At 42.7% G+C, this 27,969-nt stretch overlaps 6 protein-coding genes across 11 annotated transcripts in view; all 6 read left to right on the top strand.

Moving 5' to 3' along the window:
- LOC134027666 (high choriolytic enzyme 1-like) overlaps positions 1–6,714 on the top strand; it is a 71,072-nt gene extending 64,358 nt beyond the window's left edge. Inside the window, exons 1-8 of one of the 3 annotated variants that reach the window (XM_062470629.1) lie at positions 3,777–3,951; positions 4,180–4,243; positions 4,519–4,674; positions 4,827–4,947; positions 5,146–5,324; positions 5,615–5,696; positions 5,841–5,965; positions 6,466–6,714. In XM_062470629.1, coding sequence (XP_062326613.1) covers positions 3,859–3,951; positions 4,180–4,243; positions 4,519–4,674; positions 4,827–4,947; positions 5,146–5,324; positions 5,615–5,696; positions 5,841–5,965; positions 6,466–6,467 — 822 coding nt within the window. In that variant the 5' untranslated portion in view covers positions 3,777–3,858 and the 3' untranslated portion in view covers positions 6,468–6,714. Of the gene's footprint in view, positions 1–3,776; positions 3,952–4,156; positions 4,244–4,518; positions 4,675–4,826; positions 4,948–5,145; positions 5,325–5,614; positions 5,697–5,840; positions 5,966–6,465 lie in introns of those variants that run through there. The other 2 variants (XM_062470627.1, XM_062470628.1) reach the window with 2 other exon arrangements.
- LOC134027663 (low choriolytic enzyme-like) lies at positions 50–12,280 on the top strand. Of its 2 annotated transcripts, none has more exons than XM_062470620.1 (9): positions 50–190; positions 286–316; positions 409–474; positions 570–722; positions 955–1,072; positions 1,241–1,419; positions 1,638–1,719; positions 1,904–2,028; positions 2,221–2,407. In XM_062470620.1, the coding sequence occupies exons 1-9, from the start codon at positions 122–124 to the stop codon at positions 2,250–2,252; spliced, it is 855 nt and encodes a 284-aa protein (XP_062326604.1). In that variant the 5' UTR covers positions 50–121; the 3' UTR covers positions 2,253–2,407. The 2 variants fall into 2 exon arrangements, with proteins under 2 accessions (XP_062326604.1, XP_062326605.1); XM_062470621.1 differs by lacking the exons at positions 50–190; positions 286–316; positions 409–474; ... (4 more) ...; positions 1,904–2,028; positions 2,221–2,407 and adding exons at positions 9,948–10,056; positions 10,157–10,187; positions 10,280–10,345; ... (4 more) ...; positions 11,777–11,901; positions 12,094–12,280.
- A 2,093-nt stretch (positions 12,281–14,373) lies between these two features.
- LOC134027665 (high choriolytic enzyme 2-like) lies at positions 14,374–17,401 on the top strand. Of its 2 annotated transcripts, XM_062470626.1 has the most exons (9): positions 14,374–14,399; positions 14,508–14,600; positions 14,828–14,894; positions 15,151–15,306; positions 15,566–15,686; positions 15,885–16,063; positions 16,354–16,435; positions 16,580–16,704; positions 17,168–17,401. In XM_062470626.1, coding segments are annotated over exons 2-9 (825 nt in total). In that variant the 5' UTR covers positions 14,374–14,399; the 3' UTR covers positions 17,170–17,401. The 2 variants fall into 2 exon arrangements, with proteins under 2 accessions (XP_062326610.1, XP_062326609.1); XM_062470625.1 differs by lacking the exons at positions 14,374–14,399; positions 14,508–14,600 and having other exon boundaries at positions 14,756–14,894.
- A 1,058-nt stretch (positions 17,402–18,459) lies between these two features.
- LOC134027669 (hatching enzyme 1.2-like) lies at positions 18,460–21,258 on the top strand. Its single transcript, XM_062470632.1, has 8 exons — positions 18,460–18,553; positions 18,760–18,819; positions 18,943–19,098; positions 19,333–19,453; positions 19,742–19,920; positions 20,211–20,292; positions 20,437–20,561; positions 21,025–21,258. Coding segments are annotated over exons 1-8 (804 nt in total). The 5' UTR covers positions 18,460–18,474; the 3' UTR covers positions 21,027–21,258.
- Positions 21,259–22,316: 1,058 nt separating this feature from the next.
- On the top strand, positions 22,317–24,640 carry LOC134027668 (hatching enzyme 1.2-like). Its single transcript, XM_062470631.1, has 8 exons — positions 22,317–22,410; positions 22,617–22,676; positions 22,800–22,955; positions 23,190–23,310; positions 23,599–23,777; positions 24,008–24,089; positions 24,182–24,306; positions 24,510–24,640. Coding segments are annotated over exons 1-8 (804 nt in total). The 5' UTR covers positions 22,317–22,331; the 3' UTR covers positions 24,512–24,640.
- A 911-nt stretch (positions 24,641–25,551) lies between these two features.
- LOC134027664 (low choriolytic enzyme-like) lies at positions 25,552–27,873 on the top strand. 2 transcript variants are annotated; one of them, XM_062470622.1, is made up of 9 exons: positions 25,552–25,625; positions 25,714–25,803; positions 25,919–25,991; positions 26,341–26,496; positions 26,718–26,838; positions 26,934–27,112; positions 27,285–27,366; positions 27,515–27,639; positions 27,748–27,873. In XM_062470622.1, coding segments are annotated over exons 2-9 (813 nt in total). In that variant the 5' UTR covers positions 25,552–25,625; positions 25,714–25,728; the 3' UTR covers positions 27,750–27,873. The 2 variants fall into 2 exon arrangements, with proteins under 2 accessions (XP_062326606.1, XP_062326607.1); XM_062470623.1 differs by having other exon boundaries at positions 25,605–25,629.
- Positions 27,874–27,969: the final 96 nt, after the last annotated feature.

The raw sequence follows: 27,969 nt of genomic DNA, 5'->3' as shown, positions 1-27,969 counted from the left end.
TTCTCCTGGTCAGCTGGTTCTCGCTGATGCGGTTCAGGACAGTTTGGAGAGGTATATAAACAGCAGTGTTTAACTTCCAGGGTGCTCTCCCCAATAGGTTGTCTGTGGGTCAATCTCTATCATGTCACCTCTCTGTGTTTTTGCCATCCTCTCTGCTCTCCTGTGCTCCACTCAGGGCTACTATATAAAGGTAAGGTTCAGTCTGCTTGTTAACTATTAGATTTACCAAACTCTATATTGACAATTTATTACCTTATAAATACTGTGTCATCTCTTCAACTGTAGGTTTCTTTTGAAGAAAGCTCAGAGGAAGAAGGTAAACCTTAATCTGTTTAAGGTAACTGAAAAATGACTGGTACAGTGATACCTTTATAACCATTTGTCTCTCTTGTTATTTGGTTCCTACAGTCAACAGCATAGAAGCTGATGAATTTGCTGTCTCAACCCTACTGGAGAGAGCCAATATGCATGTTGGTGAGGCAACAAGCAGATCACATTACACACTCAACTCAACTAACCCTGACTCTTAACTACAACCTGAGACAATTACATACTCTCCTCTCCTTCAGGGGAGGGACTGGATGAGCCATTGGTCATGTACGGAGACATTGCAGTGAAGACAGGACTGCAAAATGCTGATCCATGCACGGCGCGTGGCTGCAAGTGGCCCAAGGCTGCTGACGGCAATGTCTATGTGCCCTTCACCATCTCCAACGTCTACTGTGAGTGTGGATCCTCTGTGGAACCTGTTAGATCAGGTTTGTGAGGGACCACTAAAATGACCCCTCACAACCTCAAAGTATCATAGTTTTCAAGGCTGTTTAATTAAAATGTCTTTCAGAAATTAGAATCTTCAGAGTTATTGAATCTTGGCTTGCTGGTGCAGACTCTAATCAGACCGTAGTACCTCAGTAGTGAATCGGTGTGACTCAATCCTGGTGTCTCTGTGTGCAGCATCCCGGGAGAGATCTGTCATCCTGGATGGTCTCAACTCCTTCGCCGCCTCCTCGTGTGTCCGCTTCATCCCCAAGACAACACAGAGGGACTTTGTGGACATCAAGTCTCTCTCAGGGTGACGACAACTGTAGTACAAATACACATACATTTCTTCCTCTGTCAGAACTGGAAAAGCAATGCAAATAAATTAACAGCTAATACTCAGTATTCTATTGTACTACATGAGTTTACTTTACAGAGGCTACATCTTGCATCTCTCTATCTCTCTAACTCTCTATTTTAGATGTTTCTCGTTTGTGGGTCGCCGTGGGTTTGGTCAGGACGTGTCTCTGGCTCGGAATGGGTGTGTGTTCCGTTCCGTGGTCCAGCATGAACTGCTGCACGCCCTGGGCTTCAACCACGAGCAGACCCGCTCTGACCGTGATCTGCATGTCCGTATACTCCTGGAAAATGTTGAACCCGGTAGGTGTTTCAGTGACACTAACCAATTTTACATACAAATTAAATTATGAATTCATTAATAAATCCATGAATGCATACATTTATTTACTACCCCAACCCCTCTGATAGGCGAGCATCTACACATTCCATTAAGGACACAGATACTGTCTGCATTGTGCAATATCTAATATTCTGTTTATGAAGAAGGTGTCTTATTCTGCCATATTGTTCACTCACAGGACAAGAACACAACTTTGATAAGATCAACACCAACAACCTGGGTACTCCGTATGACTATAATTCTGTCATGCACTACAGCAGGTCAGTTACAAAGTCAAACTCAACATACAACTAGATATACAGGCTACAATCCATACTGTTATTATAATGTAGTTCTGAGGACAGAGGTATTACAATATCCTCCTGTCCTGTATGTATGTATTGTGGTCCTGTACTGTATGTGTGTGTATGTATGGGTGTTTAATATCCCTTGTGGCTGCTGCAGGTTTGCCTTCTCCAGGAACAGACAACCCACCATCGTTCCCATTCCAGATAACAATGCGGTCATTGGCCGGGCCACTCAAATGAGCCCTACAGACATCATGCGCATCAACCTCCTCTACAACTGCAGTAAGATACACTCACAATAATTAACTACAGCTGTAGACTACATTAAACCATACCTGTATACTACTGTAACTCCATCTAATTACAGCTGTAAACCACTGTAACTACAATTAACTACAGCTGTTTTTGTCTAATAAGGGATAATCTGTGAATTGATTGACGGTAACCTCCCATCTCTCTCTCTTTCATTCTCAGATCGCACCAGGTTTGACTCAGTAGAAGAGTAGCATATTTCTGAAGACTTAATGTTATAAAGAAAAGCTTTATTGCGCATAAAAATTGAATTGGCAAACATTTTCATGTCAGCTCAATTCATATTTTGTGGTCTGTACCAAAATCCCATCAAAACTGAAATAAACATTGCATTTGTTTGCTGTACTAGCATTCTGTAATTTATTGCTTCAGTCACCATGTCACCTATCACCTATATAAGGAGTATAAGATATTCTTTATTTTTTTATTTTTTACAATAAGTAACAGTCAAATTGTGACTGGTTGCTCGTTCCTTTAGTTAAATAGACAGAATATCCTCTCTCTTGTACTATTTCCCTATTTGTAAACAGAATTAATTTTATATTGGCCAAACCTACACTGTGCCCTTTGGAAGAGGGGTAAACTGAACAGTGTATGAACCAAATATGCTAGAATTGTAGTTATTTTACTATGTGTGTTGAAGTAGAATAGAAATAGTACATTTCTAAAAAAATCTTAAAGTTTCTTAATTTAATTTAAAATTAAGATTTTAAAGAACATTAATTTTTGCTGATAATTTCAATCAATTACAATCCAAGAATCTGTTATAAAATTAAGGTTTTACATCTTCCTTACTCTACTATGATTATTGTAAATCAGAAAGAGAAAGAGATCAAAAGAAAGAAGATCAAGGAGAAGTAGGAGCGAGCAAGAAGTAGAAGCTAGAGAAGAAGAAAAAGCTAGGAGAAGAAAAGGCTAGACTGTGGTCCACATTCCTTTTATACCCAACTTTTAAGAAGTAATATTCAGACCACATCTGAACACTTCACGTTATGACTTCCAATGCAACAGGACATCATCACACAATGAGGCGTGAGAAACATCAAGCAAAGCCAGTTTAGCATTTAATAGGTAAGGGCCGGGTGTCTCCCAGCCTATAAGATTATTTTAGAGTTATGTAGTAGAAAGTGCCATTTGTGACATACAGAACCCAGAAATGGTCACCATAGTGTCAACCATTTGCTCTACTGAGAACATACACAAGTCTGCTTATGCTTTAGAAAACATGTATACATCTTTGCTGAGTAAGAGGAATGGTGCTGCATGTCCTTGTACAACGTGAAACACCTGTTTGCTTTCACACACATAAGCAGGGGTATGGCCTTGACAGGACTGGAACATTAGCAACCATCACAAGTAGTCAATGACTGTTCAATACTTTATATAAATATAAATATAGCAACCTGCCTATAGTCAGACAGAGAGACCGAAAGGCAGACAGGCAAACTTACACTCTTAAACACAGACTTAATGACAAGAAGACATATGCAGGCAGGCAGACATACTGACATAGAACATTCTGCTGGCCCATACCTAATCAGACAAGTCAGTTGAGCTGACTCAGGTGTCCCTGTTCTTCTTCCAGCCCATATATGGAGGTGGGGGCGTCATCGCCTGGACCCGAAAAATGTATATAAACCCATCGGAAGACCCTCTTCTTTACTTATGGTCTACTTTACCTGAAGACTGAAGGTGAGTCCCTGGCAACAATACCTCCTCCCTGAACCACCTCTACTACTCTGTGTTCCTCCAGTGTGTTTGTGGTGTAGCTGAGCCTTGCATCTCCCTCTCTACCTCCAGATGTCTGCCTTCAAGTTCACCCTGCTGACCCTCCTGCTGGTGTCTGCCTGCTGGGCAGAGGAGGAGGTATACCACCTAGTCTACCTATGTGCCGTATCTACAGATCCTGCTGTGTGCTTTGTCACTTATATACTAACATACCATAACTTTTTATTCTTCTAAATCTCTCTCCAATCACTGTTACGGCTCTGTAGACAGGTGCGTATAGTCATTTTTGTTCTGTGTAAGATGATGAACTACATTTTCCAAAACTTGAGTATGGAATGTTGCACATTGTAAGGAAGTGTAAAAGAGAGCCCTAACTTCTGTTCCTTTGCAGAGAGTGTGGAGGACCAATCAGATATGTCTGTGTCTGCCCTGCTGGAGAGAGCCAATGAGAACCTGAGTAAGTCAGTTAGCCCTTCAACATACTAATACTACAGAAGCTATTAGCGGACCAACTCAACCAGACATTGTAGAAGAATATGAACAAACACCTCCTGTTGGATCACCAAACAAACAAGACTGGAGTAGTACAGATGTTTGAGACACACATTTTGAGGAACATGCTGCACATCTCTCTACATCCTATTTTGACAACATTAAGAAGGGGTTAAGGAAAAATCTGGCAACGTACCTTAACCGTGTCTTGCTTCTTGATGGTGGTCTTCTCTGCTGTAGCCCCTGACCTGGATATGCCTATCCTGATGGACGGTGACATCGCTGTGGAATCCGAGGCTGAGAGGAACGCCGACCCCTGCACCTCCCGTGGCTGCATGTGGGGAAAGTCGACCGACGGAAAGGTCTACATTCCCTACGCCATCTCCAATCAGTACTGTACGTAAATTGCCTTGCTAACAGGAGCAGAATCAAAGATACCCTCACAGTTCAGAAACAGTGACCAACTGTCTGTTCTGTTCTCCTCCCACCTGTCTCCTCCCTGTCCCTTCTCATGTCTCCTTCCTGTGTCCTCTCTCTTCCTCCCCCAGCTTCCAGGGAGAGGTCCATCATTGAGAGAGGTCTGGAGTCCTTCTCCTCCTTCTCCTGTATCCGCTTCAGACCCCGTCAAAACGGTGACAGGGACTACCTCAGCATCCAGTCTAAGAAAGGGTATACAAATCTTCTAGGATAGCTGTCTAGCATCTAATCAGACCTTAAAATAGACATGCCTTTTTACTACTGAGAATAAACGTCATGTCTCTGGTTCCATTTGACTGAGGACACAAAAGAAAACACTACGATTTGAGCTTTTGGTCTCAAAACCTAAACTATACAACGATCATCACTCCATTTCCATCTGTGCTGCAGCTGCTACTCCTTCGTTGGTCGTCGCGGTAATGCTCAGGAGTTGTCTCTGGCTCGCAGCGGCTGCCTGTACCACGGCACTGTTCAGCACGAGCTTCTGCACGCTCTGGGCTTCAACCACGAGCAGACCCGCTCTGACAGGGACAACCACATTAGGGTGGTGCTGCAGAACGTCCAGTCTGGTGAGTGTGCAGTGCAGAAAGGGGGGTCGAACCCCTGACGTGCTTGCTTTGACGGTGCTACAGTACCTCACCATTGTAGCTCCAAACCACCATTGCTACTTTAAGGTTGTGAATTTTAAATATGTATACACACTCTATATGTACATACAAATATGTATCCTACTTATGTGCAGATATATATTGTAAACAGCCATATTGAGCACCTTTGATAGCCAGCCAGGAGTACTTCGCTGACTAATAAATATAATATCACTGTATACTGGATGTCTCTTCCCTTACAACACTTTCAGGCATGGAGCACAACTTCAGGAAGATCGCCACCCTGAACCAGGGCACCTCCTATGACTATGGCTCCGTCATGCAGTACCACAGGTCAGTACTGGATCTCTGCCTATGAGACAACCACAGGGACTAGTCTAAACTTCAGTCTAAGAGAAACAGACATCGCCAGGAAATAGTCCACACTTTAGTCCTACAGAGAAAATAACAGTTTCTTCATGGATGTGTCTCCTACAGGACTGCCTTCTCTAAGAACGGCCAGCCCACCATGGTTCCCATCCCCAACAGCAACGTTGCCTTTGGACAGGCCAAAGAGATGAGCAGGAATGACAAGGCCAGGCTCAACACGCTGTACAAGTGCTGTAAGTTCATAAGAGAGTTGTACAGTACTGCCACACAGTGTTGGGGTGTGTGGAACGTCTGAACTCCTTGTTATATCAGACAAAAAGGTGCAGACAAGGACTGCTAATTTTTGACATCATTCTCTGTCACTGTAGATGAAACTGGTCGTCTTATTAACTCTGGAATCTGTAGCACTTCTGCTGGCTGCTTTCCTCTCACCTATGCACTCAGATCAACATGTTTTAATTGTGTAACGAATTTCCACACATCTGATTAAACTAATTCTAAGTTAGACGAAAAATGCCCATATATAAAAAATACCAGTGGAACCATTTGGAAACTGGAATTATATGTATAATTATGTACTTACATTTAATTATTTAGCAGACGCTCTTATCCAGATTACTTATAATAATACAGTAAAAGGAAGTTGATTTAAATACGTAAATACTTTTATGTAAACTATTTTAGATTTAGCAATGGTAACTGTGTTTGCACGTTTGTTGTCTGGTTTCTACAGAAGGAGATCAGATGGGCACAAACATCAACACCGTATTGGATGCTTCCCCCTGCAAGGGTCTCACCACAATCGTTGTGACTTTCCGAAGCCCAGGAATCTGCCATTATACCAAGGGGATGTCCTAAACATGTTTCAAATCACCTATGTTACATGTATTCAGTTTCATCTTCCTTGACTGAACTTCTATCCCCCTAAGAGTTTGTGTCATGACTGTGATCCTACAATAAATGTTGTAACCACATTGAACAATACTGTCTTTACTGTATTCCTTAATAGATTATACATGACATATAACATGTGAGATATATTTTAATAATTACGGACTCAATTTTTGACCAGAGAACTACAAGTGAAGAATATCAGTTATTTTGGTCAAGGATGGCATCTAACTACAGTGTGTCTGTGTGTATGAAGTTGCAAGTCGGCATGTGTCTTGGGTTAGGACCCAAGGGGCTTGCAGTGCTTTGTGTGACATTGTTTGATTGATGGTGCCCATCCCCAACAGCAACGTTGCCTTTGGCCAGGCCAAAGAGATGAGCAGGAATGACAAGGCCAGGCTCAACACACTGTACAAGTGCTGTGAGTTCATAAGAGTTGTACAACAGTACTTCCACAAAGTGTAGGGGTGTGTGGAAGTCTGAACTCCTTGTTATATCAGACAAAAAGGTGCAGACAAGGACTGCTAATTTTTGACATCATTCCCCGTCACTGTCGATGAAACTGGTTGTCTAATTAACTCTGGAATCTGTAGCACTTCTGCTGGCTGCTTTCCACTCACCTATGCCCTCAGATCAACATATTTGGATTGTGTAAAGAATTACCACAAATCTGATTAAACTAATTCTAAGTTAGACAAAACATTTCCATATATTAAAAATACCAGTGGAACCATTTGGATTAAACTGATCAGATGGGCACAAACATCAACACCATATTGGATGCTTGCCCCTGCAAGGATCTCACCACAATCGTTGTGACTTGCCGAAGCACAGGAATCTGCCATTATACCAAGGGGACGTCCTGACCTTGTTTCAAATCACCTACACACAAGGACTGGGACAGATACAAGCTAGGTAGCAATTCAAGGTAAGTCTAGTCAACCTGTTTACATATGTCCTAAATCATTTGTTTTAGAAAAAACGTCCACTTGACTTCTCTTTTTTCATGAAAACCCTTGTCAAGCTGAATCTTGTAAAAGTGATAAACAAATATAAAAGACGTTTTAAGATTAAGATCAGATTTACTTTTCTGTCGTTGTCCATGCTAATGGAAGTTTGTGCTTTAGACAACATTTCATATTGTGGTTATTAACAACTATTTTGACCAAGTTTAGCAAGTTAACCACTGACTGGAAATGTAGCTCTTGTGAAATCCCTATATTGCATACACACATATACAGACACACACCCTTGCAGGGCGCATAATGAATAGGCCTGTTTTTGGATTGACAGTCCAAAGTTTGCCCCTTCAGATCACAAAGAGACCCCCTTTGGTCTGATGGTAAGCAATATATTGATGATTGTAAGTATGGGAATTAATGCAGAGCAATGCCTCAAGTTCAGACATCTAAAGCAATGATTAAGTCACACTTATCACTGAAATGATTCAAAGACCTGATACTTTGTAGATCAACAGCAATATATTGAGTAAAACCCAGAGAGGAATGTGTATCATACCATCTAGCCCTTGTGTTGTCTTAGGAGTCAAAAATGACTTACTTGAAAACTAATGACTTTTCCTAAAGTGACCCCAACATTAGAAAAAGTGAAACATTGTCTTTATTCACATTTCCATGAAAGCTGCACACCACTAGGGTACACAGATTGTCTTAGGGTCGTTTTTGACCGGCAGTTATAAAACCATTATACACACCACAAAAACTAAGAGACACACACACACACACACATATAATAAGATATTTAGATTAGTTGTGCTACTGATTGAACTCAGACACAACTAAATATTTCTGTTTTATGTGCAGCATCTCCCCTACACGATCCCATACATGACTCAAGTTCACAGACAAAATAAAAACAATTTCAGACAAACTAAACCAAATTTCAGACAAAAATAATAATTCTTGAAAGCATTGTTTACTTATGGGGAGTGCAGTCAGAGGCTGTAAAGGTGCTGCAAATGACAGTACCCCCAGTATTCTTTGCTGAAGCCATGACTGCACATTTCAGTGCCCAACAGAGTTAGGGTCTCATCTCTCAGATCGAAAGGTTGTAGATCTGAAATTTTCAGATGTCCAGAAGGAACAAGAGAACAATGATTTAGAAGAGGAGGTATCTGAATAAGAAGATGGGGAATAATACAACCCAGAGCATGTTGCAATAATACACCTCTACTTTAGTAAAGAAAACAGTTATGACAGGTCTGCTGTAATGAGTGGTTGTCCACTCATTAAATGCAGTCTTTCTACACTGTTAAGAGGTGAAACCCACATATTCACAAAGTTTGTGATGAATGACAAGTCGTTTCTTCATGCAAATAGATTAGGGGGTTAAAATTAAATTAAGCTGCTTTATTTTAGGGGTTTTGTGAAGGTGTGTCATTTTTTACCCTTAGGACAAGGAGAGTATACAGAATGTTAAGACTGTACAAGGGCTAGGGATATCTGCATCAGGACCACATTGCAGGCCTGAGAACTGGATTACATCTTATATTTGCAACATAATGTTTCCAAGAAACCAGAAACCTGCAGATGTTTAGGAACGCAAACTCTCACAGTGAGACAACAATGTTTCATCATCTGTTTCAAAACTTCTCTCTCACCGCAGCCTATGCAACAGCTGCTGAAAGGTTGCATAGATTATTTGATAAAAATGTTTTGTTGTTGCAATTTTAGTGTGTATCATAAATCCTATTAATAAAGACACTGTGAGTGTCTGTTTTAAAGTCTGGTGTCATTTATATTTGGTCAAAAAGCATAACCTGCATAGATACAATGCAGGTGCTAGAAATCTATAACTTCAGTCCTGTTAAACTTGTCTGGTGGTCTATTGCAGCTCATTCATGGTAATGAAGTAAGTCATTTCTTAACATCTTTGAAAGGTTTTTGTTCTGCTTTTACAAAGATTGTTTATAGACACATTTGAGTTCAAACAGAAGCTGTAACATTTCATTTTCAAATCTTCAAAATGTTCATCACTTAACACTGTAACATTTTCAAAGATTGTACAGTTTCAAATTAGATTTAAGTAAGCATTAGCTAAAAAAAAAGGCAGAACACAACATTTCTTTGATACTGTACAATCTTTCAAAACTTTAGGCTAAAATGTGAAAATATTGAGCTTCAGTTTTGCATAACTCTAATCTTCACCATAATAACAATACTTCTAGGAACTTGCTGAAACGGTTGGTTAGAGTTGGTCAAGATCCCCTGCTCTTTAGCAATGTTCTCCTGGTCAGCTGGTTCTCGCTGATGCGGTTCAGGACAGTTTGGAGAGGTATATAAACAGCAGTGTTTAACTTCCAGGGTGCTCTCCCCAATAGGTTGTCTGTGGGTCAATCTCTATCATGTCACCTCTCTGTGTTTTTGCCATCCTCTCTGCTCTCCTGTGCTCCACTCAGGGATACTATATAAAGGTAAGGTTCATTCTGCTTGTTAACTATTAGATTTACCAAACTCTATATTGACAATTTATTACCTTATGAATACTGTGTTTCATCTCTTCAACTTCTTTAGGCTTTGTTTGAAGAAAGCTCAGAGGAAGAAGGTAAACCTTAATCTGTTTAAGGTAACTGATCAATGACTGGTACAGTGATACCTTTATAACCATTTGTCTCTCTTGTTATTTGGGTCTTACAGTCAACAGCATAGAAGCTGATGAATTTGCTGTCTCAACCCTACTGGAGAGAGCCAATATCCATGTTGGTGAGGCAACAAGCAGATCACATTACACACTCAACTCAACTAACCCTGACTCTTAACGACAACCTGAGACAATTACATACTCTCCTCTCCTTCAGGGGAGGGACTGGATGAGCCATTGGTCATGTATGGAGACATTGCAGTGAAGACAGGACTGCAAAATGCTGATCCTTGCACGGCGCGTGGCTGCAAGTGGCCCAAGGCTGCTGACGGCAATGTCTATGTGCCCTTCACCATCTCCAATGTCTACTGTGAGTGTGGATCCTCTGTGGAACCTGTTAGATCAGGCCTGTGAGAGACCACTAAAATGACCCCTCACAACCTCAAAGTATCATAGTCTTCAACGCTGTTTAATTCGAAAGTCTTTCAGAAGTTACAATCTTAGAATCTAGAGTTATTAGTTGAATTTTGGCTTGCTGGTGCAGACTCTAATCAGACCGTAGTACCTCAGTAGTGAATCGGTGTGACTCAATCCTGGTGTCTCTGTGTGCAGCATCCCCGGAGAGATCTGTCATCCTGGATAGTCTCAACTCCTTCGCCGCCTCCTCGTGTGTCCGCTTCATCCCCAAGACAACACAGAGGGACTTTGTGGACATCCAGTGTCTCTCAGGGTGAAGACAACTGTAGTACAAATACACATACATTTCTTCCTCTGTCAGAACTGGAAAAGCAATGCAAATAAATTAACAGCTAATACTCATGTGTGTATTCTATTGTACTACATGAGAGAGGATCTTTGACATCTTGCGTCTCTCTATCCTGTGCTTTTAGATGTTACTCGTATGTGGGTCGCCGTGGGTCTGGTCAGGTGGTGTCTCTGGCTCGGAATGGGTGTGTGCACCATTCCGTGATCCAGCATGAACTGCTACACGTCCTGGGCTTCGACCACGAGCAGACCCGCTCTGACCGTGATCTGCATGTCCGTATACTCTTGGAAAATGTCGAACCCGGTAGGTGTTTCAGTGACACTAACCAATTTTACATACAAATTAAATTATGAATTCATTAATAAATCCATGAATGCATAAATTTATTTACTACCCCAACCCCTCTGATAGGCGAGCATCTACAAATTCCATTAAGGACAAAGATACTGTCTGAATTGTGCAATATCTAATATTCTGTTTATGAAGAAGGTGTCTTATTCTGCCATATTGTTCACTCACAGGACAAGAACACAACTTTGATAAGATCAACACCAACAACCTGGGTACTCCGTATGACTATAATTCTGTCATGCACTACAGCAGGTCAGTTACAAAGTCAAACTCAACATACAACTAGATATACAGGCTACAATCCATACTGTTGTTATAATGTAGTTCTGAGGACAGAGGTATTACAATATCCTCCTGTCCTGTATGTATGTATTGTGGTCCTGTACTGTATGTGTGTGTATGTATGGGTGATTAATGTCCCTTGTGGCTGCTGCAGGTTTGCCTTCTCCAGGAACAGACAACCCACCATCATTCCCATTCCAGATAACAATGTGGTCATTGGCCGGGCCACTCAAATGAGCCCTACAGACATCATGCGCATCAACCTCCTCTACAGCTGCAGTAAGAGACACTCATAACAACTAACTACAGCTGTAGACTACATTAAACCATACCTGTATACTACTGTAACTCCATCTAATTACAGCTGTAAACCACTGTAACTACAATTAACTACAGCTGTTTTTGTCTAATAAGGGATAATCTGTGAATTGATTGACGGTAACCTCCCATCTCTCTCTCTTTCATTCTCAGATCGCACCAGGTTTGACTCAGTAGAAGAGTAGCATATTTCTGAAGACTTAATGTTATAAAGAAAAGCTTTATTGCGCATAAAAATTTAATTGGCAAACATTTTCATGTCAGGTCAAGTCATATTTTGTGGTCTGTACCAAAATCCCATCAAAACTGAAATAAACATTGCATTTGTTTGCTGTACTAGCATTCTGTAATTTATTGCTTCAGTCACCATGTCACCTATCGCCTATATAAGAAGTATAAGATATTCTTTCTTTTTTTCTTTTTTACAATAAATAACAGTCAGATTGTGACTGGTTGCTAGTTCTTCTAGTTAAATAGACAGAATATCCTTTCTCTCGTACATTTCCTTATTTCTAAACAGAATTCATTTTATATTGGCCAAACCTATTCTGTGCCCTTTGGAAGAGGGGTAAACTGAACAGTGTATGAACCAAATATGCTGGAATTGCAGTTATTTTACTATGTGTGTTGAAGTAGAATAGAAATAGTAAATACAACAACAACACAAAATTGCTGATAAATTCAATTACAAGGCAAGAATCTGTTACAAAATTAAGATGTTACATCTTCCCTACTCTACTATGAGTATTGTAAATCAGAAAGAGATAAAAAAGAAAGAACAAGATCAAGGAGATGAACCATTTGCTCTACTGAGAACATACACAAGTCTGCTTTTGCTTAAGAAAACATGTATACATCTTTGCTGAGTTAAAGGAATGTTGCTGCATGTCCTTGTACAACGTGAAACACCTGTTTGCTTTCACACACATAAGCAGGGGTATGGCCTTGACAGGACTGGAACATTAGCAACCACCACATGTAGTCAATGACTGTTCCAAACTGTAAAAAAAAAACCAGACTGTTGAGAAAACCAGACTGTTCATTTATTCAAATATAGCAACCTGCCTATAGTCAGACAGAGAGACCGAAAGGCAGACAGGCAAACTTACACTCTTAAACACAGTCTTAATGACAAGAAGACATATGCAGGCAAGCAGACATAGAACATTATTAACTACTAAACTGACTTCCAGATATACTGAAAGGCCTACCGGATTTAGTGAAAATGTTCTCACACTCTTACATTCTCAAAGACTCTTACTCGGCCTTATAAGACTTGAGCGTTTCATAAATGAGTGTGTGAATGTGTTTCACATGCGTCTGTGCGAGCATGAATATGGATGTGTATGTAAGTTTTCAGTAGTATGAATGCGTGTGAACATTTCACATGTGAATGCGCGTCTATGCGAGCATTTCACTTATGTGTATGTGAGCTTTCAGTAGTATGAATGTGTGAACGTTTCATATGTATGTGTAGGTCTATGTGTTTCTTGTGTAAGGACAGTCGGAATTATTTCCCAAACAGCCCTTTAGCGTTCGTTAAAAACACAGCAACACGACTTGGAAAGTAACGACTGCATACAAACCGATTTCACAAGAAACGAACTAGCTCAGACTGAACATTTTATTTCTCACATCGCCATGAATTTGGGGAACATGGCAGAGCAAAGGGTCAATAAATGGTTTCTTGTCGAATGAGGCAGACATATAGGGAGGCTAAAGCATGGTTAGATTGCCCATCACCACATAGCGTTTGGTATAATCATAGCCATATCACACATAATAATGCTCTTCAATCATTGGGCTAGAATTGGCAGTGACCAACAGATGTCGGGATACCAATAATAAAATTTATAAATTAAGTCCTATGCCTGAGACAAAAGTCTGCTGTGTCTGACTTATCCATACACCACAACCAGTCTCTGAACAGTCTGACGACTGTTACATAGGCCTACAAAATATCAAAAATGTGAATAAGCATCACACTACAAGAATCAAAGAATATATCAGTAGTAGATAGAAACATTGAGTTCAGTTAAAGGAATGGAACACCTGTTTGCTTTCACACATTAGCCAGGGACATGGCCTTGACGTGACTGGAACATTAGCAACCTGGATCAAAACACAGGAAATCCTTGACTGTTCCAAATGGTATTGAGAACCCAATACTGTTCAATTATTAAAATATAGCAACCTGCTTATTGTCAGACAGATAAACAAGTAGACATACGGACTTAATGACAAGAAGACATATGCAGGCAGGCAGACATACTGACATAGAACATTCTGCTGGCCCATACCTAATCAGACAAGTTAGTCGAGCTGACTCAGGTGTCCCTGTTCTTTCTCCAGTCCATATATGGAGGTGGGGGCGTCGTCGCCTGGACCCGAAAAATATATATAAACCCCTATGAAGACCCTCTTCTTTACTTCTGGTCTACTTTACCTGAAGACTGAAGGTGAGTCCCTGGCAACAATACCTCCTCCCTGAACCACCTCTACTACTCTGTGTTCCTCCAGTGTGTTTGTGGTGTAGCTGAGCCTTGCATCTACCTCTCTACCTCCAGATGTCTGCCTTCAAGTTCACCCTTCTGACCCTGCTGCTGGTGTCTGCCTGCTGGGCAGAGGAGGAGGTATACCACCCAGTCTACCTATGTGCCGTATCTACAGATCTTGCTGTGTGCTTTGTCACTTATATACTAACATATCATAACTTTTTATTCTTCTAAATCTCTCTCCAATCACTGTTACGGCTCTGTAGACAGGTGTGTATAGATATTTTTGTTCTGTGTAACATGATGAACTACATTTTCCAAAACGTGAGTATGTAATGTTGCACATAGTAAGGAAGTGTAAAGAGAGCCCTAACTTCTGTTCCTTTGCAGAGAGTGTGGAGGACCAATCAGATGATATGTCTGTGTCTGCCCTGCTGGAGAGAGCCAATGAGAATCTGAGTAAGTCAGTTAGCCCTTCAACATACTAATACTACAGAAGCTATTGGCTGACCAACTCAACCAGACATTGTAGAAGAATATGAACAAACACCTCCTGTTGGATCACAGTAGTGCAGATGTTTGAGACACACATTTTGAGGAACATGCTGCACATCTCTCTACATCCTATTTTGACAACATTGAGGGGGTTAAGGAAAGATCTGGCAACGTACCTTAACCGTGTCTTGCTTCTTGATGGTGGTCTTCTCTGCTGTAGCCCCTGACCTGGATATGCCTATCCTGATGGACGGTGACATCGCTGTGGAATCCGAGGCTGAGAGGAACGCCGACCCCTGCACCTCCCGTGGCTGCATGTGGGGAAAGTGGACCGACGGAAAGGTCTACATTCCCTACGCCATCTCCAATCAGTACTGTACGTAAATTGCCTAGTCTTGCTATTGCAACTCTAAGCCTAGTACAATTTTTGTTAATTTTGCTTTGTATAGCTGTTTATAATCCTAGCCCAGTTCCAGCATACAGGCCACAATCTTATGCTAACCGGAGCAAAATCAAAGATACCCTCACAGTTCAGAAACAGTGACCAACTGTCTGTTCTGTTCTATTCTCCTCCCCCGTCTCCTCCCTGTCCCTTCTCATGTCTCCTTCCTGTGTCCTCTCTCTTCCTCCCCCAGCTTCCAGGGAGAGGTCCATCATTGAGAGAGGTCTGGAGTCCTTCTCCTCCTTCTCCTGTATCCGCTTCAGACCCCGTCGCAACGATGACAGGGACTACCTCAGCATCCAGTCTAAGAATGGGTATACAAATCTTCTAGGATGGCTGTCTAGCATCTAATCAGATCTTAAAATAGACATGCCTTTTTACTACTGAGAATAAACGTCATGTCTCTGGTTCCATTTGACTGAGGACACAAAAGAAAACACTACGATTTGAGCTTTTGGTCTCAAAACCTAAACTATACAACGATCATCACTCCATTTCCATCTGTGCTGCAGCTGCTACTCCTTCGTTGGTCGTCGCGGTAATGCTCAGGAGTTGTCTCTGGCTCGCAGCGGCTGCCTGTACCACGGCACTGTTCAGCACGAGCTTCTGCACGCTCTGGGCTTCAACCACGAGCAGACCCGCTCTGACAGGGACAACCACATTAGGGTGGTGCTGCAGAACGTCCAGTCTGGTGAGTGTGCAGTGCAGAAAGGGGGGTCGAACCCCTGACGTGCTTGCTTTGACGGTGCTACAGTACCTCACCATTGTAGCTCCAAACCACCATTGCTACTTTAAGGTTGTGAATTTTAAATATGTATACACACTGTATATGTACATACAAATATGTATCCTACTTATGTGCAGATATATATTGTAAACAGCCATATTGAGCACCTTTGATAGCCAGCCAGGAGTACTTCGCTGACTAATAAATATAATATCACTGTATACTGGATGTCTCTTCCCTTACAACACTTTCAGGCATGGAGCACAACTTCAGGAAGATCGCCACCCTGAACCAGGGCACCTCCTATGACTATGGCTCCGTCATGCAGTACCACAGGTCAGTACTGGATCTCTGCCTATGAGACAACCACAGGGACTAGTCTAAACTTCAGTCTAAGAGAAACAGACATCGCCAGGTAATAGTCCACACTTTAGTCCTACAGAGAAAATAACAGTTTCTTCATGGATGTGTCTCCTACAGGACTGCCTTCTCTAAGAACGGCCAGCCCACCATGGTTCCCATCCCCAACAGCAACGTTGCCTTTGGACAGGCCAAAGAGATGAGCAGGAATGACAAGGCCAGGCTCAACACGCTGTACAAGTGCTGTAAGTTCATAAGAGAGTTGTACAGTACTGCCACACAGTGTTGGGGTGTGTGGAACGTCTGAACTCCTTGTTATATCAGACAAAAAGGTGCAGACAAGGACTGCTAATTTTTGACATCATTCTCCGTCACTGTAGATGAAACTGGTCGTCTTATTAACTCTGGAATCTGTAGCACTTCTGCTGGCTGCTTTCCTCTCACCTATGCACTCAGATCAACATGTTTTGATTGTGTAATGAATTTCACACATCTCATTAAACTAATTCTAAGTTAGACAAAAAAAAATCCATGTATTAAAAATACCTGTGGAACCATTTGGATTCAACTGGAATTATATGCATAATTATTTACTTAAAATAATACAGTAAAAGGAAGTTGATTTAAATATGTTAATACTTTTATGTAAACTATTTTAGATTTTGCAATGGTAACTGTGTTTGCACGTTTGTTGTCTGGTTTCTACAGAAGGAGATCAGATGGGCACAAACATCAACACCGTATTGGATGCTTCCTCCTGCAAGGGTCTCACCACAATCGCTGTGACTTGCCGAAGCCCAGGAATCTGCCATTATACCAAGGGGACGTCCTGACCGTGTTTCAAATCACCTCTGTTACATGTACACAGTTTCATCATCCTGGACTGAACTTCTATTTTATGTCATGACTGTGATCCTACAATAAACTTTGCACAAAACTGAACATCAATGACTTTACTGTCTTCCTTATCATTCATGGCATATAACATGTGAGATGTGTTTTAGTAATTACTGATTCAATTGATAAAAGAGAATCTTTAGAGACCGACATCTATTTTACAACTCAGACTGGAAAACTACAGATGAAGAATGTAGTTAACAGTTAAAAAGTTATTTTTGATCAATGATGGCATGAGTCCAAGCAATAAAAAAAACTATAAAAAGCCATGTGAATAAAACCAGCAGTAATATACAGTGTCTAAATACATATCTAAAGTACAATTGGCACTGCCTAAATCCAATAATCCTTCAATATTAAGTGCATATAGTTGACCGGAAAGCTGTATGACTCAGAGAAGTCGAGAGATCTACCATAAAATGTATTAATGAACTGCTGCAGTAAGGCCTCTGTGGTAAGACTCAGTTGACACGCTACATACACTTATCTGGTGATCTACCGGGGCGCCCACCCTTATGCTTAACTGAGTCAAACACACCACAACCAGTCTCTTTGGTTTTGGACAGAATAATCAATATTGTTTAGAAATGTTTGATTGAAAATATCAACATTTTGAATGAGCATCAGACTGAAAATGACAGACGTGCATGTGGAAGGTAGCACCTGTTTGACCTATAGTTTAAAGCACTTATACCAACACAACTAGTCAACATGTTTGGTTACACTGCTAATACATGTCAGAATTCCCACACGGTTCAATGTTTTCTCTGGATTGTCCAAAAATCTGCATGTCAGAAGCGATAAAACAAATGGAGACCCGTCAGCACTCTGGTGTTCCCCCTCCTCCTTGTATGTGCTTATCTTTATCAACAGGTGCACCTGGGGGGAACACTACCACCTGATGATGCATGTTGGGATTCCCTGGCTGCTCAGGAATTGACACGTGTACCTGAGGGAACCGTATAAGAGGCTGGCTGCACTGACCTTCCTCACACCTACTTACAGAAGCTCCAAGGTGAGTCTTTGTGCCAGACAGCGGGCAGAGTGCTCTATGCAAGTGTTTCCACTGACCACATCTGACCAGTGCTTTTGATGTTCTGCAGGTCCGTTGCTGCATCATGTTTGTGTTTAGATTCTCCTGGGCTGTCCTGGCCCTGCTGCTGGTCTCTGTCTGGGCCGAGGAGCTCACCGAGGTAGGCCTGTTGGACACTGTTCAGAAGAGACAGAAGTGACACCTTCTATAGAACATTAATTATGCCATATTAACTTTTTTTTTCTTCCGTCTTCTGTGTTGTCCTCTGAAGGAAGGTAAGAAAGTAACTATTTTGGCTTCCTTTGATTGCATGTTGAGAGTGAATGATTGTGACTAATCTCTTTGCTCTTCTTAGAGAATGCTGTGGTAGAGGACCAATCAGAGGAACTCTCTGTGTCCCAGCTGCTGGAGAGAGCCAATAGGAACAGGAGTAAGTCTGACCACTTACAAAAACAGTTCTTGTTGGCTGGAGTACATTTTGTCTTCTGAAACTCTCAACTGTCATTGGCTAGACCTGATGTCTCTTGCATCGCTCCCACGCCACCAATCACAGACCCTGAAATTGATGAGCCTTTCCTGATTGGTGGCGACATTGCTGTTAAATCCGAGGCTGAGAAGAATGCCGACCCCTGCACCTCCAGTGGCTGCCTGTGGAGGAAGTGGACTGATGGAAAGGTCTACGTTCCCTACTACATCACCAACCAGTTCTGTAAGTACACTTCTATAGGACACTTGGATAAGTAAGCTACTGTATCATTGAATGGTTACGAGAACAAGAGACACCAGCAGATATAAAACCTCAACAAGCTTTTAGCAAAGATCTGTCCTCCATCCCAACCTGGTATCTGCCTCCCTCCTCCTCCTTCCCCCTTGTCCATTCTTCTCCTGTCTTCTACTCCTCATCCCTCCTCGCACCTTTTCATCCTCTCTCCTCCTCCGCCAGCCTCCAGGGAGAGGTCCATCATTGAGAGAGGTCTGGAGTCCTTCTCCTCCGTCTCCTGTATCCGCTTCAGACCTTACCAGAATGGCGACTCTGAGTTCCTCAGCATCGAGTCCCGCGATGGGTGAGTCCCTATCCAATCAGATGCAGCAGCTAACCATGGTAAAATAACATCTTCCAAAATGGATCATTAAGTGTAAACACTTCAAACAAAACAATGGTCAAGCATTCCAGCTAAGTAGGCTCTCTTATTGAGCAACCTCCCTCACAAGTCCCCCTATTTCATCAACTCTTCCTCCTCCTCTTTATCCTCCTTATGCTCCTCTTCCATTGGCTACTTCTCCTCCTCCTACCATATTTTGTCCTCCCCTTACTCCTTCCTCTCTCCATCTTACTCCTCTTTCCCTCCAAGGTGCTACTCCTTTGTTGGCCGCCAGGGTGGTGCGCAGACTGTGTCTCTGGCTCGCAGCGGCTGCCTGTACCACGGCACTGTTCAGCACGAGCTTCTGCACGCTCTGGGCTTCAACCACGAGCAGACCCGCTCTGACAGGGACAACCACATTAGGGTGGTGCTGCAGAACGTCCAGTCTGGTGAGTGTGCAGTGCAGAAAGGGGGGTCGAACCCCTGACGTGCTTGCTTTGACGGTGCTACAGTACCTCACCATTGTAGCTCCAAACCACCATTGCTACTTTAAGGTTGTGAATTTTAAATATGTATACACACTCTATATGTACATACAAATATGTATCCTACTTATGTGCAGATATATATTGTAAACAGCCATATTGAGCACCTTTGATAGCCAGCCAGGAGTACTTCGCTGACTAATAAATATAATATCACTGTATACTGGATGTCTCTTCCCTTACAACACTTTCAGGCATGGAGCACAACTTCAGGAAGATCGCCACCCTGAACCAGGGCACCTCCTATGACTATGGCTCCGTCATGCAGTACCACAGGTCAGTACTGGATCTCTGCCTATGAGACAACCACAGGGACTAGTCTAAACTTCAGTCTAAGAGAAACAGACATCGCCAGGTAATAGTCCACACTTTAGTCCTACAGAGAAAATAACAGTTTCTTCATGGATGTGTCTCCTACAGGACTGCCTTCTCTAAGAACGGCCAGCCCACCATGGTTCCCATCCCCAACAGCAACGTTGCCTTTGGACAGGCCAAAGAGATGAGCAGGAATGACAAGGCCAGGCTCAACACGCTGTACAAGTGCTGTAAGTTCATAAGAGAGTTGTACAGTACTGCCACACAGTGTTGGGGTGTGTGGAACGTCTGAACTCCTTGTTATATCAGACAAAAAGGTGCAGACAAGGACTGCTAATTTTTGACATCATTCTCCGTCACTGTAGATGAAACTGGTCGTCTTACTAACTCTGGAATCTGTAGCACTTCTGCTGGATGCTTTCCTCTCACCTATGCACTCAGATCAACATGTTTTGATTGTGTAATGAATTTCACACATCTCATTAAACTAATTCTAAGTTAGACAAAAAAAAATCCATGTATTAAAAATACCTGTGGAACCATTTGGATTCAACTGGAATTATATGCATAATTATTTACTTAAAATAATACAGTAAAAGGAAGTTGATTTAAATACGTTAATACTTTTATGTAAACTATTTTAGATTTTGCAATGGTAACTGTGTTTGCACGTTTGTTGTCTGGTTTCTACAGAAGGAGATCAGATGGGCACAAACATCAACACCGTATTGGATGCTTCCTCCTGCAAGGGTCTCACCACAATCGCTGTGACTTGCCGAAGCCCAGGAATCTGCCATTATACCAAGGGGACGTCCTGACCGTGTTTCAAATCACCTCTGTTACATGTACACAGTTTCATCATCCTGGACTGAACTTCTATTTTATGTCATGACTGTGATCCTACAATAAACTTTGCACAAAACTGAACATCAATGACTTTACTGTCTTCCTTATCATTCATGGCATATAACATGTGAGATGTGTTTTAGTAATTACTGATTCAATTGATAAAAGAGAATCTTTAGAGACCGACATCTATTTTACAACTCAGACTGGAAAACTACAGATGAAGAATGTAGTTAACAGTTAAAAAGTTATTTTTGATCAATGATGGCATGAGTCCAAGCAATAAAAAAAACTATAAAAAGCCATGTGAATAAAACCAGCAGTAATATACAGTGTCTAAATACATATATAAAGTACAATTGGCACTGCCTAAATCCAATAATCCTTCAATATTAAGTGCATATAGTTGACCGGAAAGCTGTATGACTCAGAGAAGTCGAGAGATCTACCATAAAATGTATTAATGAACTGCTGCGGTAAGGCCTCTGTGGTAAGACTCAGTTGACACGCTACATACACTTATCTGGTGATCTACCGGGGCGCCCACCCTTATGCTTAACTGAGTCAAACACACCACAACCAGTCTCTTTGGTTTTGGACAGAATAATCAATATTGTTTAGAAATGTTTGATTGAAAATATCAACATTTTGAATGAGCATCAGACTGAAAATGACAGACGTGCATGTGGAAGGTAGCACCTGTTTGACCTATAGTTTAAAGCACTTATACCAACACAACTAGTCAACATGTTTGGTTACACTGCTAATACATGTCAGAATTCCCACATGGTTCAATGTTTTCTCTGGATTGTCCAAAAATCTGCATGTCAGAAGCGATAAAACAAATGGAGACCCGTCAGCACTCTGGTGTTCCCCCTCCTCCTTGTATGTGCTTATCTTTATCAACAGGTGCACCTGGGGGGAACACTACCACCTGATGATGCATGTTGGGATTCCCTGGCTGCTCAGGAATTGACACGTGTACCTGAGGGAACCGTATAAGAGGCTGGCTGCACTGACCTTCCTCACACCTACTTACAGAAGCTCCAAGGTGAGTCTTTGTGCCAGACAGCGGGCAGAGTGCTCTATGCAAGTGTTTCCACTGACCACATCTGACCAGTGCTTTTGATGTTCTGCAGGTCCGTTGCTGCATCATGTTTGTGTTTAGATTCTCCTGGGCTGTCCTGGCCCTGCTGCTGGTCTCTGTCTGGGCCGAGGAGCTCACCGAGGTAGGCCTGTTGGACACTGTTCAGAAGAGACAGAAGTGACACCTTCTATAGAACATTAATTATGCCATATTAACTTTTTTTTTCTTCCGTCTTCTGTGTTGTCCTCTGAAGGAAGGTAAGAAAGTAACTATTTTGGCTTCCTTTGATTGCATGTTGAGAGTGAATGATTGTGACTAATCTCTTTGCTCTTCTTAGAGAATGCTGTGGTAGAGGACCAATCAGAGGAACTCTCTGTGTCCCAGCTGCTGGAGAGAGCCAATAGGAACAGGAGTAAGTCTGACCACTTACAAAAACAGTTCTTGTTGGCTGGAGTACATTTTGTCTTCTGAAACTCTCAACTGTCATTGGCTAGACCTGATGTCTCTTGCATCGCTCCCACGCCACCAATCACAGACCCTGAAATTGATGAGCCTTTCCTGATTGGTGGCGACATTGCCGTTAAATCCGAGGCTGAGAAGAATGCCGACCCCTGCACCTCCAGTGGCTGCCTGTGGAGGAAGTGGACTGATGGAAAGGTCTACGTTCCCTACTACATCACCAACCAGTTCTGTAAGTACACTTCTATAGGACACTTGGATAAGTAAGCTACTGTATCATTGAATGGTTACGAGAACAAGAGACACCAGCAGATATAAAACCTCAACAAGCTTTTAGCAAAGATCTGTCCTCCATCCCAACCTGGTATCTGCCTCCCTCCTCCTCCTTCCCCCTTGTCCATTCTTCTCCTGTCTTCTACTCCTCATCCCTCCTCGCACCTTTTCATCCTCTCTCCTCCTCCGCCAGCCTCCAGGGAGAGGTCCATCATTGAGAGAGGTCTGGAGTCCTTCTCCTCCGTCTCCTGTATCCGCTTCAGACCTTACCAGAATGGCGACTCTGAGTACCTCAGCATCGAGTCCCGCGATGGGTGAGTCCCTATCCAATCAGATGCAGCAGCTAACCATGGTAAAATAACATCTTCCAAAATGGATCATTAAGTGTAAACACTTCAAACAAAACAATGGTCAAGCATTCCAGCTAAGTAGGCTCTCTTATTGAGCAACCTCCCTCACAAGTCCCCCTATTTCATCAACTCTTCCTCCTCCTCTTTATCCTCCTTATGCTCCTCTTCCATTGGCTACTTCTCCTCCTCCTACCATATTTTGTCCTCCCCTTACTCCTTCCTCTCTCCATCTTACTCCTCTTTCCCTCCAAGGTGCTACTCCTTTGTTGGCCGCCAGGGTGGTGCGCAGACTGTGTCTCTGGCTCGCAGCGGCTGCCTGTACCACGGCACTGTTCAGCACGAGCTTCTGCACGCCCTGGGCTTCAACCACGAGCAGACCCGCTCTGACAGGGACAACCACATTAGGGTGTTGCTGCAGAACGTCCAGTCTGGTGAGTGTGCAGTGCAAAAAGGGGGGTCGCACCCCCGAGTCTACTGGTAAAAAACGTAATTGACAGTGAGAAAAACACAACATCAACCTGTCTCTCATTCACTCCTCACCATCCGGCCTCTCTTGATTTTTATTTTACACTATGGTTGTAAAATGCTCACTCAACATATCCAATCTTTCTCCTCCTCGATTCCCCTCCTGTCTCTGTCTATCCATATATTTGTCTACCAGACATGAGGTACAACTTCAACAAGATTGCCACTCTGAACCAGGGAACTCCCTATGACTACAACTCTGTGATGCAGTATGAGAGGTAACACACACACACCAATAGAGCCTCTGCTGTGATCCCTGGTTTGCTTCACAGAGAATTATGCATTCTGATGTGGAAGTGTCGGTTTCTAGGTATGCCTTCTCTATGAATGGACAGCCCACCATGGTGCCCTACCCCAACAGCAATGTCTCCTTCGGCAAGGCCACCCAGATGAGCCAGAACGACATCACCAGGATAAACAAACTCTACCAGTGCTGTGAGTTCCCTAGCTTACAGAGACGTGTTATGACCCTGAGACCAAAGAGGAAGGTTGAGGGTTTACATACATGACAACTGTTCCATGCAATATAACATAATATATAATATATATATATATATATAATATAATATAACTCAACAGCTCTATGTTAAGTTCCAAAACATGAGAGTTTGAATGACTCTCTCTTTCTCCCCCTCCAGAAATGTGTTGACGTCTTCTGTGGACTCAAGGCCCCCTGGTGACGGACATCCCGTCAAACAACCTTAATTTTACAACTTAACTTTAAATTCAAAACTTCAACATAATAAATCTGAGCAAAGGAAATCTGAAATGGGACTGTACTCGTTATTATACATTTTTGTGTACTTCATCAAATAAACACAATATTATGTCATGACCAGTTTCACATGGATGTAGACTGTAGACAAGATATTTCCACACTATACACTGTGAAATAAACGAAATACTTATATTTGCAATTCACGTTGTGTATAACCACCATTTAAAAGTGTACCATTAAGAAATAAAATAGAGTAGCAGCTCACTTCCCGAGTAGAACATGACATCCAGACAATCATACATGACTATCATTCAAAATGTTCTATTCTATTCAACACCCAGGTATAGACAGTTGATAAATACCCCAAAGATTTCTTAGTTGAGTCTATGTCAGATACAGAGGAGTAACAGAATCCTAAACACAATCCAAGTTTCGATGTCCTTCACAAAGGCCGATCTTTGAATATTAACAGAAGCTACTCAGAGCTATGAAAAACACGGATAAGATGTGGCTGTGTGCCCATCAAACGTATGCTGGGTTTCCCCGGCTTCCCAAGGCTTTTCAGAGTATGTTCGGTGCCCCTCTACCTTCTCTGTGGTTGAACGTCTGTTATCAACATGTGAAGCTGTGGGCTGGCCAGAGAGTTCCACCCTAAATAAAAGGCTGACCTAAACATATTCCTGTATTTCCACTTGCAGGAACAGCAAAGTAGGAACTCTTGTCCATCTGTTTGTACGGCAGCAGAACTGAAGTCTCTGTCTGTCCTACCTCTAATCGTGTAGCTAGTGTGTTTGTGTGTGTGTTTATGTAAGTGTGTATTAGCCATCTGACCAGTGTTTTTGTTCTGCACTCTGGTGCTCCCCCTCCTCCTTGTATGTGCTTATCTTTATCAACAGGTGTTCCTGGGGGGAACACTACCACCTGATAATGCATGCTGGGATCCAGTCTGCTCAGGTATTGACACGTGTACCTGAGGGAACCGTATAAGAGGCTGGCTGCACTGACCTTCCTCACACCTACTTGCAGAAGCTCCAAGGTGAGTCTTTGTGCCAGACAGCGGGCAGAGTGCTCTATGCAAGTGTTTCCACTGACCACATCTGACCAGTGCTTTTGATGTTCTGCAGGTCCGTTGCTGCATCATGTTTGTGTTTAGATTCTCCTGGGCTGTCCTGGCCCTGCTGCTGGTCTCTGTCTGGGCCGAGGAGCTCACCGAGGTAGACCCGCTGGACACACACCGTACCTCAGAAACATTTCTACAACTACACCTATTAATATAACTTCATATTAATATCATATTCATATCTTCTTTTGCATTTCTGTCATCTGAAGGACGAGACTTCTGTCGAACTGTCAGAGGGCCTGCCTGTGTCTGTGCTGCTGGAGAGAGCCAATAGAAATAGGGGTAAGACTGCTGACTCTCAACATGCACTGTTAGAGTCTGCCAGTTCTCTAACACAGGGGTTCTCAAACTTTTTGGGGCCAGGGACCCCCCCATAATCGTAACACCCATTCAGCATACCCTTTGTGCTCTTGAATCCACAATTTTAGAATTTATGGCAAATGATTTTGTGGACCCCCTTGCTATGGTTCGCGGACCTCTAGGGGTCCTGGGACCCCACTTTGAGAACCACTGCTCTAACATAACGTTTTCCCATTGGTTAGAGTCTATTAATCCTCTAACATATGCTTCTCCCATTAGTTAGAATGACTACCTTCTACCGACTGTCATTCCTCTGCTACGTTCCCCCCAGTCCTTGACCTGGGTGGACCTATCCTGGTTGAGGGTGACATCGCTGTGGACTCCGAGGCTGAGAGGAACGCCGACCCTTGCACCTCCCGTGGCTGCATGTGGGGAAAGTTTAGCGACGGAAATGTCTACGTTCCCTACTACATCTCCAACCAGTACTGTATGTCACAGTACTGCATGGCTATACTCCATATGGATTTACTTTTAGGACGAATATCTTGAAACCCCTGTCAGCTGCAGGCCTGTTCTGAGGCTTTTTTACTGACCCTCCTTCTTCCTCCTCCTTGATAAATCGTTCTTATCGCTCCTCTACCTGCTCCTTTTCATGCCTCCTTTCTCACTTTTCCTTCTCCTGCTCTATACTCCTCACTCCTCCGCCAGCCTCCAGGGAGAGGTCCATCATTGAGAGAGGTCTCGGGTCCTTCTCCTCCGTCTCCTGCATACGCTTCAGACCTTACCGCAACGGTGACAGGGACTACCTCAGCATTGAGCCGCGTAGCGGGTCAGTCAGCCTGCTACAGATTACCATATAAATAACGTATCACCTACAATTTATAATCTGAGGTTTAGAATTCCAGTGGCCTCACCTCTTCGCAGGTGCTCCTCCTATGTTGGTCGTCGTGGTGGTGGCCAGACTGTGTCTCTGGATCGCCAGGGCTGCCTGTACCATGGCACGGTTCAGCACGAGCTTCTGCACGCCCTGGGCTTCAACCACGAGCAGACCCGCTCTGACAGGGACAAACACATTAGGATCTACTGGGAAAACATCATAGATAGTGAGTAACACTGGAGCAACACTTCTGTCCTCTCCATCTGGTGTCCACCTCTCTCACTCTCACCTACTCCCAACGTGCCTGTTTCTCTTTATCAGTCTATTTCTTTCTTGTTAGCTTGCTCTCACTTTATGAGTATCCTCACAGTACTGGAAAAGTGATCTCCTTCCATCAGGTTACAAGTTTGCCTATGACAAGATCGCCACTCTGAACCAGGGCACTCCCTATGACTACAACTCAGTGATGCAGTACCATAGGTCAGTCACACATTCCTCTGTAATCTCTAAAAGTGCATCTCAAACTACTTATACCCTAAAAACAAGTGATTTCCAGAGCATTGAGAACAAGATCCATTTCACCCTGCTGTATAAAGAGTGGTGTATTGTGGGTATTGTGGTTTTCTAGGTATGCCTTCTCCAAAAACAACAAACCCACCATGGTGCCCATCCCCAACGGAAACCTGGCCTTTGGTGAAGCCACTGAGATGAGCAGGAATGACATCATCAGGCTCACCACACTGTACAAGTGCTGTGAGTTTATCTAACCTGCCCTCACAAGATGCTCAGTTAACTTAAACACAAATCATGTGGTTCAACAGCTAAATTGTTTATGCTTTTTTCCATTTCTTTCCCTCTCAGAAACATCTAATCTGCCTTCATCTGCTGACTGAGAAGTCCCCTTATGTTGAAGTACCCACCACATATTCAATTAGCCTGTTACCATCTGGACTGTATGATCAACACAATAAAAATACGGAAATCACCGATCTGTGTACGTTTCAAAACGTTAAATATGTTATTATGCCTTTGTATGCTCAGACGAAGAACCATAGATTAGACAACAACAAAAACAACACTGAA

The sequence above is a fragment of the Osmerus eperlanus genome, chromosome 10 (assembly GCF_963692335.1).
Source record: "Osmerus eperlanus chromosome 10, fOsmEpe2.1, whole genome shotgun sequence".
NCBI classification, from domain to species: Eukaryota; Metazoa; Chordata; class Actinopteri; order Osmeriformes; family Osmeridae; genus Osmerus; species Osmerus eperlanus.
This window is presented reverse-complemented; position numbering and strand designations above follow the sequence as displayed.

Excerpts from the sequence above, each read along its gene's own strand:
- LOC134027664 (XM_062470622.1), top strand. The coding sequence starts at position 25,729 with ATGTTTGTGTTTAGATTCTCCTGGGCTGTCCTGGCCCTGCTGCTGGTC. Across the intron at positions 27,113-27,284 it reads CTGGGAAAACATCATAGATA|GTTACAAGTTTGCCTATGAC; the intron begins GTGAGTAACACT and ends TCCTTCCATCAG. Across the intron at positions 27,367-27,514 it reads TCAGTGATGCAGTACCATAG|GTATGCCTTCTCCAAAAACA; the intron begins GTCAGTCACACA and ends GTGGTTTTCTAG.
- LOC134027669 (XM_062470632.1), top strand. The coding sequence starts at position 18,475 with ATGTTTGTGTTTAGATTCTCCTGGGCTGTCCTGGCCCTGCTGCTGGTC. Across the intron at positions 19,099-19,332 it reads CTACATCACCAACCAGTTCT|CCTCCAGGGAGAGGTCCATC; the intron begins GTAAGTACACTT and ends CTCCTCCGCCAG. Across the intron at positions 20,293-20,436 it reads TCCGTCATGCAGTACCACAG|GACTGCCTTCTCTAAGAACG; the intron begins GTCAGTACTGGA and ends TGTCTCCTACAG.
- LOC134027668 (XM_062470631.1), top strand. The coding sequence starts at position 22,332 with ATGTTTGTGTTTAGATTCTCCTGGGCTGTCCTGGCCCTGCTGCTGGTC. Across the intron at positions 22,956-23,189 it reads CTACATCACCAACCAGTTCT|CCTCCAGGGAGAGGTCCATC; the intron begins GTAAGTACACTT and ends CTCCTCCGCCAG. Across the intron at positions 23,311-23,598 it reads AGCATCGAGTCCCGCGATGG|GTGCTACTCCTTTGTTGGCC; the intron begins GTGAGTCCCTAT and ends TTTCCCTCCAAG.
- LOC134027663 (XM_062470621.1), top strand. The coding sequence starts at position 9,988 with ATGTCACCTCTCTGTGTTTTTGCCATCCTCTCTGCTCTCCTGTGCTCC. Across the intron at positions 10,188-10,279 it reads AGAAAGCTCAGAGGAAGAAG|TCAACAGCATAGAAGCTGAT; the intron begins GTAAACCTTAAT and ends TGGGTCTTACAG. Across the intron at positions 11,902-12,093 it reads CAACCTCCTCTACAGCTGCA|ATCGCACCAGGTTTGACTCA; the intron begins GTAAGAGACACT and ends TTTCATTCTCAG.
- LOC134027665 (XM_062470626.1), top strand. The coding sequence starts at position 14,508 with ATGTCTGCCTTCAAGTTCACCCTTCTGACCCTGCTGCTGGTGTCTGCC. Across the intron at positions 15,307-15,565 it reads CGCCATCTCCAATCAGTACT|CTTCCAGGGAGAGGTCCATC; the intron begins GTACGTAAATTG and ends TTCCTCCCCCAG. Across the intron at positions 16,436-16,579 it reads TCCGTCATGCAGTACCACAG|GACTGCCTTCTCTAAGAACG; the intron begins GTCAGTACTGGA and ends TGTCTCCTACAG.